The 15195-nt window shown below is 41.4% G+C and overlaps 1 protein-coding gene across 3 annotated transcripts in view; it reads left to right on the top strand.

The window, feature by feature from the left end:
* The window catches only part of PCYT1B (phosphate cytidylyltransferase 1B, choline), a 144783-nt gene that overhangs the window by 110630 nt on the left and 18958 nt on the right, over positions 1-15195 (top strand). For all 3 annotated transcript variants that reach the window (XM_042241692.2, XM_042241691.2, XM_042241693.2), the window contains exons 6-7: positions 6001-6143; positions 8803-8991. In XM_042241692.2, the coding sequence (XP_042097626.1) occupies positions 6001-6143; positions 8803-8991 (332 nt within the window). The remainder of the gene's footprint in view (positions 1-6000; positions 6144-8802; positions 8992-15195) is intronic.

Below are 15195 nucleotides of genomic sequence, written 5' to 3'. Positions count from 1 at the left end.
AGATTCCACATGCCATGGGGCACAGCCAAAAAACAAAAACCCAAATGACTATGATCTGAATGAAAGATCTTTGAAATTATATCTAAAATTTGCGTTTTTCTCGCTGTACTTTATAACAGGCAAGAACTCAAAAATTCTAACTGCTCTTTTGGCAAATGTATAATGGAAAATAGTCTTGGCTATCCCCAGTGCTGGTCATTTTCCCGAGCTGCAGTTTTCCATCAGTGTCACAGGATTTCAAATCAAACCAGGAATCAAAATAGTCATTGCTGGGATTTTAAAATACTCAGCCCACCCAGATTATATCCATTTGGATTACATAAAAAGACAGCTGGGGCAAAGGTAATTACTTCTATCCTCTTAGAGGGTCAGGCGGTTTTCCTGACTCTAAATGTGGAGCTGTCCATGGTGGAGGGGGTGGTACAGTACATTACCTTGATTCCTTAGCTTCTCCACCCATCTCCCTCCATCAGACCACCTTTCATAAGCCTATTGCGGCCTGAGAACCTTGGAGTGAAGAAGTGTTTGAGGAAGGCATGGGCTGGAACTGGTATTGTAGCTAAAGGTAGGTGCAGAAGTAGTGGGTCAGCCAAAAAGTTTGTTCATGTTTTTCTGTACAATGTAACAGAGAAATTCCAACGAACTTTTTGACCAACCCAATAGATTTTTAATGGCTTAGTTTAATTTCTGCTATTTTACTCTCTACCATTGGGGAAGGGAATGGCAACCCACTGCAGTATTCTTGCCTGGAGAGTCCCATGGACAGAGGAGCCTGGCGGGCTATAGTCCATGGAGTCACAAAGAGCTGGACATGACTGAGTGACTAACACATACAACACACACTGTCTACCATGAGTTAGGTGAGTGAAAGTCGCTCAGTCGTGTCCAACTCTTTCAGCCCCATGGACTATACAGTCCATGGAACTCTCTAGGCCAGAATACTGGAGTGGGTGGCCTTCCCCTTCTCCAGGGGATCTTCCCAACCCAGGGATCAAACCCAGGTCTCCCACACTGCAGGCAGATTCTTTACCAGCTGAGCCACAAGGGAAGCCCAAGAATAGTGGAGTTGGTAGCCTATCCCTTCTCCAGGGGATCTTCCTGACCCAGGAATCAAACCGGGGTCTCCTGCATTGCAGGTGGATTCTTCACCAGCTGAGCTAACAGGGAGGTCCCTGGTGGTGTGCTTAAGTGACTGGCAGTGAATGCTGCTTGTTGACAGGGAGTTCAGTTGGGGTTGGCACTGGAACACCTCCAGGTGGCCTTGCCATGTGTGGGCTCCTCACAGCATGGTGGCTGGGCTCCCAGAATGCATCCTAAAGGATCCATCTGGAGAGCAAACACCTTCAGTGGAAGATGCAAATCTTCTTCTGACCTAGCCTTTGAAGTCACTCAGCATCACTTATGCCACATTCCGTTTGTTATAAGAAAGTCACAAAGGCCAGCTCAGATGCCCAGGGTTAGGGGCCGTGCCCACCTTTAATCTGCCACAATTCCCATCTCCAAATTGAATAGTCAGGTGGTATTTTACTTGCTCTGGGAGCACAGGCATAAGATATAGGTGTGACTTTTCATATGCACAAGGGCCCTTTCTTGCAATCCATTGATCTCCTCTGCTGATTTCACACCAAGGGAGAGGCACAGTAGAAATCTGCTTGGGGTCTGGGTAGAGAAGACGTGGGAGAAAGGCGCTCAGAAATGATGTCATCATTCATGTTGGGCTTTTATCCTTTCATCGAGGTTCCTTCTGAAAGTTTAAAATCACTTTATATGAAGCCAAGAGATATGGAGGGTGCTCTGCTCTGCTTGTCAGAACTGCATGTCAAAATTCTGCAGCAGAGCCAGATGAAAAGACGAAGTTTAAATGAAGTAGACTGTAAGGTCCTCATTCCTCATCATCTTCTAATATTGCCTACTACTGTTGAAAGTTTTCTTCATTAACATGTGCTTTGCTGCTTCTTAAAATAGCTCCATAACCAAATGATGTTATTCTGAAAAGCATGATAAAAAAGGTTCTCTGATCATGCTCATTCCTGAATATTTTTAGCAGAACAATAATTAGGATTTGGAGGAAGCCGGGTGCCTCATTATGTCAGCAGAGGGCTTGGCTTCTTTCAGAGACCTACCTTCTAACCGGCCAAAGCAAATCTCTTTCCAACCCCAGTTTCCAGTTACTCAGCCCCAGAGACCTCATCCTGTGTCTTCAGAGAAAGGGTGAGCCCATGTCACCAGTGTCTGAGTGACTTCCTAAAGTCCATGTGTGACTAGACACTCCTCTTAACATTTCAACAGGCAGGGCTCATGAGTGAGATGCCTGCCTCCTGTAAGATGGGACGTACTCCTCACCAGAAAAGCTCCTAGCTGCTCTCACTGAGGTGAGGATGTGGTCTCAGGGTCCCTGGCTTGGGGCCCCTCGCCCACCAGAGCCCCCAGCACAGTTGCATCAGTTGGGTGCTATTAATATCCATGTGTTTAGATGTTTCTGTCCTCTGCCTTCTACTTAGATTTCTGTTTTGAGCCTACTGCCTTAGAGCGTGGTAAAAGAAGTTTCTGGCCTCAGGGCCACAGAGTATATTTGTGGCAGAATGAGGGGAGGGCGCAGCGCTGGCAGGACACTGAAGTCCAGTGTGGCGAGGCCAAGGCTGGGCCAGCCCATTGCTCAGCTCCCTAGGAAACAAGGAGAACAATGCCCACTGCCACTGCGTGGCACAGAGACCTTGGCTTAGGGAGTGAAGGGGGAAAGAGGGTCTGAGAGGAGACTGGAGAGAAGCACAGGGAAGAGGGAAGGCAAGCTGCTGCAGAGTCAAGGATTCGAATCTAAATACAAAGGACAGTGTTTGAATCTAAATACAAGGCCAATGAGGATGTTGAGCAGGATTTTGAAAGACTGTTCTGCAGCTCTGGCTGTGGGAGAGTGGATTTGAGGGGATAGAAAAGTGATATCCATGGAGACTGGTTTTGAGGCTCTTGCTGTAATCTGTGAACAAAATGGGGTTAGGTTGGTTTAGATGGAGAATGGAGAGAAGCAGGTGAACCAGGGAGACACTTGGGAAGTAGGTTGGTGAGTGGAAAGACATTGATTGGACATAAGGACTAAGGGAGAGGGAGGCGGCACAGATGAGGCCAAGGTCATCTTGCACAGCCAGCTCATTTCTCAACTCTGGAGGCTGAGGTTAGTAACTTGCCTCCTGAGGCTTGAGTGACTTGCTCAAGTCTAGAAGCAGAGGACCCAGCACCCTTGTCCCTAAGCTCTGTCCATCATGCTGTGTCATGCCTGATATCTCTGACTGAGTGTGACCACCATCATATTAGATAGATTTCGATTGCCAGCACTTGATTGCAGTCAACAACAGAAGTACAAGCATGAACCAGAATCTTGTCTTTTTAAATTATTTTTAAATTTATTTTGTATTGGAGTATAGTTGATTAACCACGTTGTTAGTTTCAGGTGTACAGCAAAGTGAATCAGTTATACATGTACATATATCTACTCTTTTTAAGACTATCTTCCCATATAGGCCATTCCAGAGTATTGAATACAGTTCCCTATGCTATCCTGCAGGTTTTTAGTTATCTATTTTATATACAGCAGGGTGTATATGTCAATCCCACTCTCTCAATTTATTCCTTCCCTCCATCCCCTGGTAACCGTAAGTTTGTTTTCTACATCCGTAACTCTCCTTCTGTTTTATAAATGAGTTCATTTGTACACAATGTTTTTTTTTAGATTCCACATATAAGCGATATCATATGATATTTGTCTTTCTGTGTTTGACTTACTTCACTCATTATGACAATCTCTAGGTCCATTCATGTTGCTGCAAATGGCGTTATTTTGTTCTTTTCATGACTGAGTAATATACTGTTGTGTATATGTACCACATCTTCTTTATTGATTCCTCTGTTGATGGACATTTAGGCTGTTCCATCTCTTGGCTACTGTAAATAGTGCTTCAATGAACATTAAGGTGCATATATCTTTCCTAACCATGGTTTTCTCTGGATAGATGCCCAGGAATGGGATTGCTGGGTCATGTGGTAGTTCTGTTTTTAGTTGTTTAAGGGGCCTTCATACTGCTTTCTATAGTAGCTGTATCAATTTACATTCCCATCCACAATGTAGGATAGTTCCCTTTTCTCTACACCCACTCCAGCATTTACTGTTTGTAGATTTTTTGATGATAGGCATTCTGCGGTGGTATCTCGCTGTAGTTTTGATTTGCATTTTTCTAATAATTAGTGATGTTGAACATCTTTTCATGTGCCTCTTGGCCATCTGTTTGTCTTTGGAGAAATCTCTATTTAGATCTGCCCATTTCTAAAAATATTTTTTCAAGTTTGGTTTGGCTGCACTGGGTCTTTGTTGCTGCTTGCAAGCTTTCTCTAGTTGTGGCGAGCAGGGGCTACTCTCGAGTTGGGGTATGCAGTCTTCTTATTGCCACCGCTTCTCCTGTTGGAGAGCATGGGCTCTAAGGCATGGGCCCAGTAACTGTGGCTCACAGGCTTAGTTGCTCTGCAGGATGTGGAATTTTAATCCACTTCGAGTTTATATTTTTGCATGGTGTTAAGGAATGTTCTAATTTCATTTTTTTTTTTTGCATGTAGGTACATGTAGGTGTCCAGTTTTCCCAGCACCATTTATTGACAAGGATGTCTGTTCTCCATTGTATAGTCTGCCCCCTTTGTGATAGAGTAATTGACCACAGGTGTGTGGGTTTATTTCTGAGTTTTCTATCCTGTTCCATTGATCTATATATCTGCTTTTGTGACAGTACCATCCTGTTTTGATGGCTGTAGCTTTCTAGTATAGTCTGAGGTCAGGAAGCTTGACTCCTCCAGCTCCATATTTCTTTTTCAAGATTGCTTTGAGAATTTGGAGTCTTTTGTGTCTCCATCCAAATTTAAAATTTTTGTTGTAGTTCTATGAAAAATGCCACTTGTACTTTGATAGGGATTGTATTGAATCTATAGAGTGCATTGGGTACTATAAGCATTTTGACAGGATTGGTTCTTCCTATTCAAAAACAGGTATATCTTTCATCTGTTTATGTCATTTTCGATTTCACCAGATCCTTGTCTTTGATGACACTTGTGACTTCTTTACGGCCTTGTATTGGTTCACTCAAATATATCTTTGAGGACTTTAAGGAAGTTCTATGAGAACTTGGCATCCTCTGTGCTTGTTTGCTTCTTCTCAGTCCCAGTAGAGTATAGATGAAAAGGCCTTTGTGTGGTGAAACCACCATTGAGAGTAGATTGCTCTTAGAAGGGTAAAATCATCGAGCACCCCCTGGGCATGTCTTTAGATACAAAAATACTGCATCCTTCTTCTTTTCCTTTGCTATAACATGATGCAGAACTCCCTGGGGAAGAAGGAGAGTTGCTGTGATCTCACAAATTCTTTGACTCAACTGCTATGCTCCATTCACTTACTTATTTAATTTGCATGTATTGAGAACTTTCCATATGCTAGACACTGGGGCACTGAACTGGGTACTGGACACGTAAAGATGATCAAGACACAGCCTGTGCTTTCAGAGTGCTCCCTTTCCACAAGGAAATGGATACTGAAAATGCTTTTGTTAATAGCAGTCAAGTTTATATTATAATGGGTGTGGATTCTGCCTGATGATGTCAGGAAAGACTTCCCAGAGGCATAGCCTTAAGACTGGACCCTGTACGATGAGGAGCTACTCTGCAGCTGCTGTGGGCAGGGAAGGGGGTTCCGGGGCAGGAAAGAAGGGCTTGAAATGAGCAAATGCCAAGAGCCAGGTGAATGCCTGGTGCATCAGGGAACAGGTCCAGTATGCAAACACGCAGTGTCTGTGGCAGGTTGGGAGTGCCTGGAATTGAGCCTGGCAGAGTCAGCTGGGGCCAGATGTGAAAGCCACCTCGACCTAGGAGCTGCCACTTTGTCCTGGACCAGAGAGTCATTTAAGAAAATGGGTCACCTGAGATCATCTTAGTTGTTTTTTCTTCATCCTGTGTTTTCTATTCGAACAGGGATGTTTGTTCCAACACAGAGAACAGAAGGCATCTCAACATCAGACATCATCACCAGGATTGTCCGTGACTATGATGTTTATGCCCGACGCAACCTCCAGAGAGGCTACACAGCCAAGGAACTGAATGTCAGCTTTATCAATGTAAGTGTGCCACCCCGCACCTCTGAGGACCAGCGTGTCATGCTACTGGCTGGCACTGTATACAAATCACTTACGTTACACCACTCGATATTCTTGATGTTTGACATTTACTGTCTCATTTAGTCCATATAACAGCCCAATGATGTATTATTATCCCCATTTTATACGTGGAAAAACCAATGTCCAAATAGGTAATGTAGTTTGCCAAGGCATACAGGTAGTGAGTGAACATCACATTTTTTAAGGGAGCCGCCTCACCTCCCTTTCCGCACCCCAACCTCCCCATCAGAGTTCTCAGAGTTGGGTGAAGGGTTTCTGAGAGATCTGCCCTCATGAAAGGCAATAGTTGTCTTCTACTCCAAGGGAAGAAAGGAGCACAGAGGCTCTACAAAGCTAAACTCAGAGAAAGTGTGTTCTTATTTTAACGGTTTACAATTTTCTTTTTATTAAGGCCTTACAGATGCTCATTAGAAACTTTAACAGCTGCTTTTTTTTGTCCAGAGAAATTACAGCCACTTAAAAAAGCCCAAAGTCTTTGGCTTCCTTTTGTATTTCTGCTGTATTGTTCCCACAGAGCTGCTGTTAGTTTAATAATAGAGCAACTGTTAAAACAATCTTTAAAAACAAGCTGTTAAAAAGCCAAGAGGGCAGCCCAGTTGCTAGAGGTGATGTTGGTGAGTCTGGATGACTATGTTTGCCTGAACTCCAAGGAGCTGATCGAGGTGAGCAAAATAAGAGCTCTCCACACATACAGAATTTCCACACACCCCCACAAAAATAGATACGGTGATTTTTCTACAAAACTAGATGTTTATAATTATGTGCAGCCACAGTTATCCAGCAGCTTACACAAAGCAATCATCGGTGCCTTCGAATAAGGCAGGGTTCATTCAGTAATTGTAAGTCAGTGATGATCAGTTGTCTTCAGGAGGCAGGGAGTATTGGGAGTCTGGGCTCTGTGGCTTCATACAGACTGGGTAACAAAATGGAAAATGTCAGGTTCAAGTGGCAAACAGAACAAGTGGCTGAAAAGAATTCAGTCAAAGTGATTAGTTGGTATCTTACAGAGCATAAAGCCCTGGTTATTTCAATAAATTAAACTGCCTGTTCTTTTAAATTGAATTCAGTCACCCATCCAGGCATGTCGAGCCATTTCTGAAAGTTATTGCTCGTGCTCTTTCAACGGCCTGTGATAAGCCACTTAGCTCAGGGAGCCGTGTAGTCAGTGTGGATGTGCCCGTTGCCTTTCTGTGACCACAAGCTGGGCTGTGGCACAGAGAGTACCTCACGTGTGTTGGATGAGTGTGTAGATGAATCACGGAACCTGACGAGGGTCAGTCACCAGCCCAAGTCCCTGAATTTGTCAATAGAAAAATGAGGAAAGTTGAGTTCGGAGGGACCTGGCTCAAGTCCCTCAAGCAAAGTAGAGGCAGAAGCAGTAGCAGCCTCCCAGCCTTGTGCCCCCTGGTCCAGAGCCCGGTCTAGTGTTCCGAGAAGCTCCTGAGAGCAGTGGAGAGTCGCCGTGTATTATATACAGCTGGCTGGCAGCACGGATGGCTCACACCTCGCCCTGAGGCTGCAGTGATGTTTGTGAAGTCTAGATCCTGGACTCCTGACCCAGGTTTGTAATACTGTATGTGGCTCCAAAAATTCTGAAATATGAAATGGGCTTCAATTCCATATAGTGAAGAAAGGTGAGAAATCTCATTACCCCTTCAGGAGGAAATGTATTATGGCTTCATGGAGGAAAAGAGTCTTTGTTTCATGTTATCTTCATGGTTTTAATTCCACTTTCACCAGGTAACATGATTAAATGCTTCTGTTGCTTACAAGTAATCAAACAGCCAACACACACTATGCTTTTACTAAATGCCAGGCATTGTGCCAAGTACTTTACATGCGTTATCTGATCCAACTGTTACAGCAACCCTATAGGGTAGGGACAATAATTATCCCTATTTTACAGATGAGAAAACTGAGGTTTAGAGATGGCATGTGAGTTGCCCAACATCTCATGCCTTCTAGGCACATAGGTATAGCAATGCTGCATCAAGGCTATGAACAAAATCCCAGTCCAGAGAAGCTATCAGAACAAAATTTTTCTTCATTACCAAGGAAACTGATGTGGTTCCATTAGCTTAATGGGAAATAGCATGACAGTGACAATTTGAGTGTAATACATGGATGCTAAGGCCCAGCCAGTGGCTCACTTATTTCAACCAATATTGGTTTTAACAATGTCTCAGTAAAATAGAGAACTCGGGCTGCTTCTGAGTGGCCATTCTGTGCACAAGACATGTTTTTGTCTAAGTGTCAGGAGAACTGAGGGGATACATTCACCTAGTATCTATCCAAAATAAACAGCAAATGGATACTTTTGGTTCTTCTCTTGTATAAGTGAATTCAACTCTATTTACAAGGAAGAGAACATTGCAGCCACTTGTACTTCACTGTACCCATTCAAGTCGACTAATCAGAAGTGACTTTTCTTACAAGAGATGGGCCTTCCTGTCAATCCAGCCCTTGGAAACTAGCATCCTGACTCTTCAGGTTAAGAACATGCACAAGTGGAAATAAAATCTGACCATTCTGTGAGTGACTAATCTCTCCCCAGCCCTTTTGGGTAAATCCCTTTCTTTCTCCTTTAATTTTTGACCAGGAAAAGAAGTACCGCTTCCAAAACCAGGTAGACAAGATGAAGGAGAAGGTCAAAAACGTGGAAGAAAGATCAAAGGAATTTGTGAACAGAGTGGAAGAAAAGAGTCATGATCTAATTCAGAAGTGGGAAGAGAAATCGAGGGAATTCATTGGTAACTTCCTAGAACTGTTTGGGCCTGATGGAGCATGGGTATGTAAATTATTTCACTTCTTCCTGCAATAATGGGTGTTTTCAGTTTATCCTCCTTGTCCTTTATCAGTCCAATATGTGACCTCCACTTTGGGCATTAGCCCAAATGACTTCAAGTCGATGCACTTCTTTATTTAGTTTCTGCTTTTCCTTTCTATATGGTACCCAGGAGTGCCCAAAGCCAATTCTGTTCTCCATTTCTATTTCTTGTTTGAAGTCATTTGGTAGTCACTGAATGTCTATTACTGCAAAGGTTGGTTTCATAGCTCATCCCAGTCTCCCAGTTGGCGGATGCACAGCTTATGGGTAAGGGTGAAGTATGTCAGTGGCATCATGGATCTTGTGTTATAAAACAAGGACAGTGCCTCTTGGATCAACCAGAGGAAGAGGACGCAGAAGAAATGTACTGCCTTGATCACTTTTTATTGTCAGGAACTCCTGTTTCATTGGTTGGAAGAGAGAGAGAAGAGATGAGACTTTGTACTCATCATGCCCTGATTTGCCCCTGTTTTTTCCATGATATAAATGTGCTGGGATAAGGCATAAAAGTCTTAGGGGACTGAGGCCATGATCTGAATCTTAAAACTGAGACAGAAGATGCAGACAGGATCTCTTGTCTAAATTCTATATAGAATTCTGAGTGAAAATTACAGACCGAAAAGAAAATTCTGTAAATCACCTTGTACTCCACTGGTATTTCTTTTTTTCCCCCCTCCATTTCTATTTTTTAAATAACTTTATTTAATTGGAGGGTAATTACTTTACAATACTGTAGTGGTTTTTGCCATACATTGACATGAATCAGCCACGGGTGTACATGTGTCCCCCATCCTGAACCCCCCCCCCCCTCCCTCCCCATCCCATCCCTCAGGGTTGTCCCAGTGCACCGGCTTTGAGTGCCCTGTTTCATGCATCAAACCTGGACTGGCGATCTATTTCACATATGGTAATATACATGTTTCAATGCTATTCTCAAATCATCCCACCCTCGCCTTCTCCCACAGAGTCCAAAAGTCTGTTCTTTCTATCTGCCTCTTTTGCTGTCTCGCATACAGGGTTATTGTTACCATCTTTCTAAATTCCATATATATGCGTTAGTATACTATATTGGTGTTTTTCTTTCTGGCTTACTTCACTGTATATAATAGGCTCCAGTTTCATCCACCTCATTAGAACTGATTCAAATGTGTTCTTTTTAATAGCTGAGTAATATTCCATCATGTATATGTACCACAGCTTTCTCATCCATTCATCTGGCGATGGACATCTAGGTTGCTTCCATGTCCTAGCTATTGTAAATAGTGCTGTCATGAACACTGGGGTACATGTGTCTCTTTCAATTAAAGATCTAAAAAAATGGAGTAAAGATCTAAATGTAAGACCAGAAACTATAAAACTCCTAGAGGAAAACATAGGCAAAACACTCTCTGAATAAATCACAGCAGGATCCTTTAAGACCCACCTCCCAGAGTAATGGAAATAAAAGAAAAAATAAACAAATGGGACCTAATTAAACTTAAAAGCTTTTGCACAATGAAGGAAACTATAAGCAATATGAAAAGATAGCCTTCAGAATGGGAGAAAATAATAGCAAATGAAGCAACTGACAATTAATCTCAAAAATATACAAGCAGCTCATGCAGCTCAATACCAGAAAAATAAACGACCCAATCAAAAAATGGGCCAAAGAACTAACAGACATTTCTCCCAAGAAGACATACAGATGGCTAACAAACACATGAAAAGATGCTCAACATCACTCATTATCAGGGAAATGCAAATCAAGGCCACAGTGAGGTACCATCTCATGCCGGTCAGAATGGCTGCTATCAAAAAGTCTACAAACAATAAATGCTGGAGAGGGTGCGGAGAAAAGGGAACCCTCTTACACTGTTGATGGGAATGCAAACTAGTACAGCCACTATGGAGAACAGTGTGGAGACTCCACTGGTATTTCTATTGTGTGTGTACTTCTGAAGTAAATAACCAGTATTATCAGCAGAGTTAATAAAGACGGTTCTATGGAAGACTTTGTTTTAAAAAATTGATGTATAGTTGATTTACAATGTTGTGTTGATTTCTGTAGTACAGCAAAGTAATTCAGTTATACACACACACACACACGCACACACACACATTTTTTATACTCTTTTTCATTATGGTTTATCTTAGGATAAAGAGTATTGTTCTCTGTGCTATATACAGTAGAACAGGTTTATCCATTTTACGCCTAAAAGCTTACATCAGCTAACCCCAACCTCCCACTCTATTCCTCCCCCAACCCCCTCCTCCCTTGGAAATCACCAATCTGTTCTTGTGTCTGTGATTCTGTTTCTGTTTCATGGATAGCTTCATTTGTGTCATATTTTAGATTCCACACATAAGTGATATCATATGGTATTTGTCTTTCTGACTTCACTTAGTATGATAAGTGCTAAGTCCATCCATGTTGCTGAAAATGGCGTTATTTCATTTTTGTTTATGGCTGAGTAGTATTTTATTGTGTGTGTGTGTATGTGTGTGTATACACACATATATACCATGCCTTCTTTATCCACTCTTATTTTGATGGACATTTAGGTTGTCGACATGACTTGGCAATTGTGAATATTGCTGCTAGGAACACTGGGGTGCAGCTATCTTTTTGAATTATAGTTTTGTCTGGATATATGCCCAGGAGTGGGATTGCTGGACCATATATGGTAAGTCTTAATTTTCTGAGGAAACTCCAAACTGTTTTCCAAAGTGGCTGCACCAACTTAAATTCCCAGCAACAGTGTAAGAGAGGGTTCCTTTTTCCCCACACCTCCTTCAGTGTTTGTTATTTGTAGACTTTTTAATGATGGCCATTCTGATTGGTGGGAAGTGGTACCTTATTTTAGTTTTGATTTTCATTTCTCTAATAATTAGTGACTGCCTCTTGACCATCTGCATGTCCTTTATGGAGAAATGTCTATTTAAGTCTTCTTCCCATTTTTCAATTGGGGTTTTTTTGTTGTTGTTACTAAGATTGTATTAGCTATTTGCATATTTTGGAAAATAAGCCCTTGTTGGTCTCATCATTTGCAAATATTTTCTCTTATTCTGTAGGTTGTCTTTTCATTTTATGGTTTCCGTTGTTGTGCAAAAGCTAATAAATTTGATTTGGTCTCATTTGTTTATTTCTATTGCCTTGGGAAACTGACCTAGGAAAACATTGGTATGATTTCTGTCAGAATATACTTGGCTCATGACCTCTTCTAGGGGTTCTAAAGTGTCCTGCCTTATGTTTACATCTATAACCCATTTTGAGTTTATTTTTGTGTATGGTGAGATGTTGCATTTTTGGGAAACTGACCTGGGAAAACATTGGTATGATCTCTTCTAGGAGTTCTAAGGTGTCATGCCTTATGTTTAAGTCTATAACCCATTTTGAGTTTATTTTTGTGTATGGTGAGAGGGTGTGTTTGTTCCAACTTCATTGGTTTGCAAGCAGTTTTCCAACATTTCAACATTGCTGAAGAGACTGTCTTTTCCACACTGATTTTCAACAAAGGAGGCAAGAATACACTATCGATTGTATGTATGTGGGTTTATTTCTGAGCTTTCCATTGATCCATATGTCTGTTTTTGTGCCAGTATCACTGTTTTTATTACTGTAGCTTTGTAGTATCGTCTGGAGTCTGGGAGGGTGCTGCTCGCTGCTTTGTTCTTTTTCTGTAGGGCTGCTTTGTGAATTCTAAGTCTTTTGTGGTTCCACATAAATTTTAAGAGTATTCTATTAAAAATGTCATGGGTAATTTGATAGGGATTACATTAAATCTGTAGATTTGTTTTGGTTAGTCTGGTCATTTTAACAATACTAATGCTTCCAATCCGAGAGCATGGGATATCTGAAAGAGATAGTTTTAAAGTAGCTTTCCCTTTAGAACCAAACGGAATGATTCCATTTGATCTCCCTAATTTTTATTAGTCTAGATATCCTAGTAAAACATGAGAAGTCTCTAACAAAATTGATTTTGGCTGAATTATTTTATTGATGGGTTGTCCCTGTTGCCTCTTTGCTCATTGGAGGTGGTTCATAAGATTATCTAAAAGTAAAACAAGTAAAAGAGCAACACTTGAGAAGTTAGAAGAGATGCTTTGCTAAAAGCCTAGCAGCCTCTAAGTGATTATTGAGGCGGCGGTCATAGGCCCACCTTGTCTTGTTGGCTGAGGCTGAGAGAGGGTGGAGGGCTTACAAGGGTCGACTTGAGCCTTTGACAACTTCTAGAGAGAGCTTGCAGGAGCAGAGGAGCCAAGAGTCCAGTTCCTTTTCATTTTCCCTGGGTTTCAGTTCAGATCAAATTATCTGGGATTCCATGGTCTCTGTAACAAGTTTGAAATTTCTCATTAATCTAGTGTGTACTTTAATAGTTAACATTTTTCACAACTAATTTTCAGGCTCTGAGGAAACAACTAGCAGTTTTTTAAAAATGAAAAACCAGGTAGGCATTCATTTGTTTATAGGGGTTCAGAAATGTCTGCTTAGATCTTCTGCCCAAATGTTTCAATTAACTTATTTTTAGTTGAGGATAATTGCTTTACAATATTGTGTTGGTTTCAGCCACAGGTAAACATATGTCCCCTCCCTCTTGAACCTCCTTCCCACCCCTCTAGGTTGTCAAGAGCACCAGTTTGAGCTCCATGTGTCATATAACATAGTCTCAGTCACATAACATATTCGCATTACATATGGTAATGTTTATGTTTCTGTGATACTCTCAATTTATCAGTTTATCCTACCCTCTCCTTTCTGTCCTGTGTGCATAAGTCTGTTCTCTATGTCTGCATCTCCATTGCTGCCATGCAACTAGGTTCATAGTACTATCTTTCTAGATTCCATATGTATCTGTTAATATATCACATTTATGTTTCTCTTTCTGAATTACTTCACTCTGTATAATAGGCTTTAGGTTCATCAACCTCATTAGAACTGACTCAGAAGTGTTTCTCTGTATGGCTGTGTAATATAGCAATAACATCAACATAGCAGGAAACAAGAGGGGTTTTTTTATAACTAATTTTATGGACATATAGCTTATTTACAATGTTAACTTTATATTATGGTTTATCACACAATATTGAATATAGTACTTTGAAGGGAGGGAGGGAAGAAAGTATAAAAAACCATAGAAACTAAGATAACAGTATTAACAGGAGTTGTAACAGGGGTTACAGGACATGGTGTCATTAATAGACTTGGGTCATATATTTTTAACATGTTGGTTAATATTTGAGTTCTAAAGTTCTTTAAAAATTCTAGGAACAAGTGTCCTAAAATTCTGCAACATCACAAGTTTCTTAGGATCCCATATTTCATTTTATCTTTAGATGTTTATTCAGCAACAATTTTTTTACAGTTTATGAAAGTGGTCTTATGGTAGGAGCTTAGTGTATACCTGCTAGTGGGAAACTGTAAAACAGCATGGTAAGTGGTGTGTGAGGTTAGGGGAAAAAGTCACGTCCACTAGTTTATCTGCGTACTCAGTATACTTTGCTCTCATGAGTCATCCTCTAAAGCTCTCTGTGTATAAGTCTTGTCTGTTCTATAGGAACTCAGGTTGATCTCTACTTTTTCAAGGACACAACCTAACCTTGTAAAGTGAGGGTAATTTAGGAGAGTAAGAAGGGAAGCAGAAGTGTTTTGGAGTTTCTAGGTGGTGTAGTGATGAGGGCTTTGCTTTCCAATGCAGGGGTCATGGGTTTGATTCCTTGAGGAGAGCTAAGGAAAGTGAGCTAAGGGAGAGCTAAGGAGACTTACTTATTCTGAACTATACTGCTCTAGGAGAGCTAAGGAGTGCTAAGGAGACTTGCTTCCTCTGTTGTATAGTGATCTAAGAAAAGCTAAGGAGACTTGCTTCCTCTGACTTATAGTGTTCAAAGGAGAGCTATGGAGAACTATGGTGAGCAAAGGAGACTTAGTTACTCTGACCCCTAGTGTTCTAGGGAGAGCTAAGGAGACTTCCTTACTCTGACTTAAAAGATGGGCTCGACAAAGGACAGAAATGGTCTGGACCTAACAGAAGCAGAAGATATTAAGAAGAGGTGGCAAGAATACACGGAAGAACTGTACAAAAAAGATCTTCATGACCCAGATAATCATGATGATGTGATCACTAATCTAGAGCCAGACATCTTGGGATGTGAAGTCAAGTGGGCCTTAGAAAGCATCACTACGAACAA

This window comes from Ovis aries, chromosome X (genome assembly GCF_016772045.2).
Source record: "Ovis aries strain OAR_USU_Benz2616 breed Rambouillet chromosome X, ARS-UI_Ramb_v3.0, whole genome shotgun sequence".
Taxonomy (NCBI): domain Eukaryota; kingdom Metazoa; phylum Chordata; class Mammalia; order Artiodactyla; family Bovidae; genus Ovis; species Ovis aries.
This window is presented reverse-complemented; position numbering and strand designations above follow the sequence as displayed.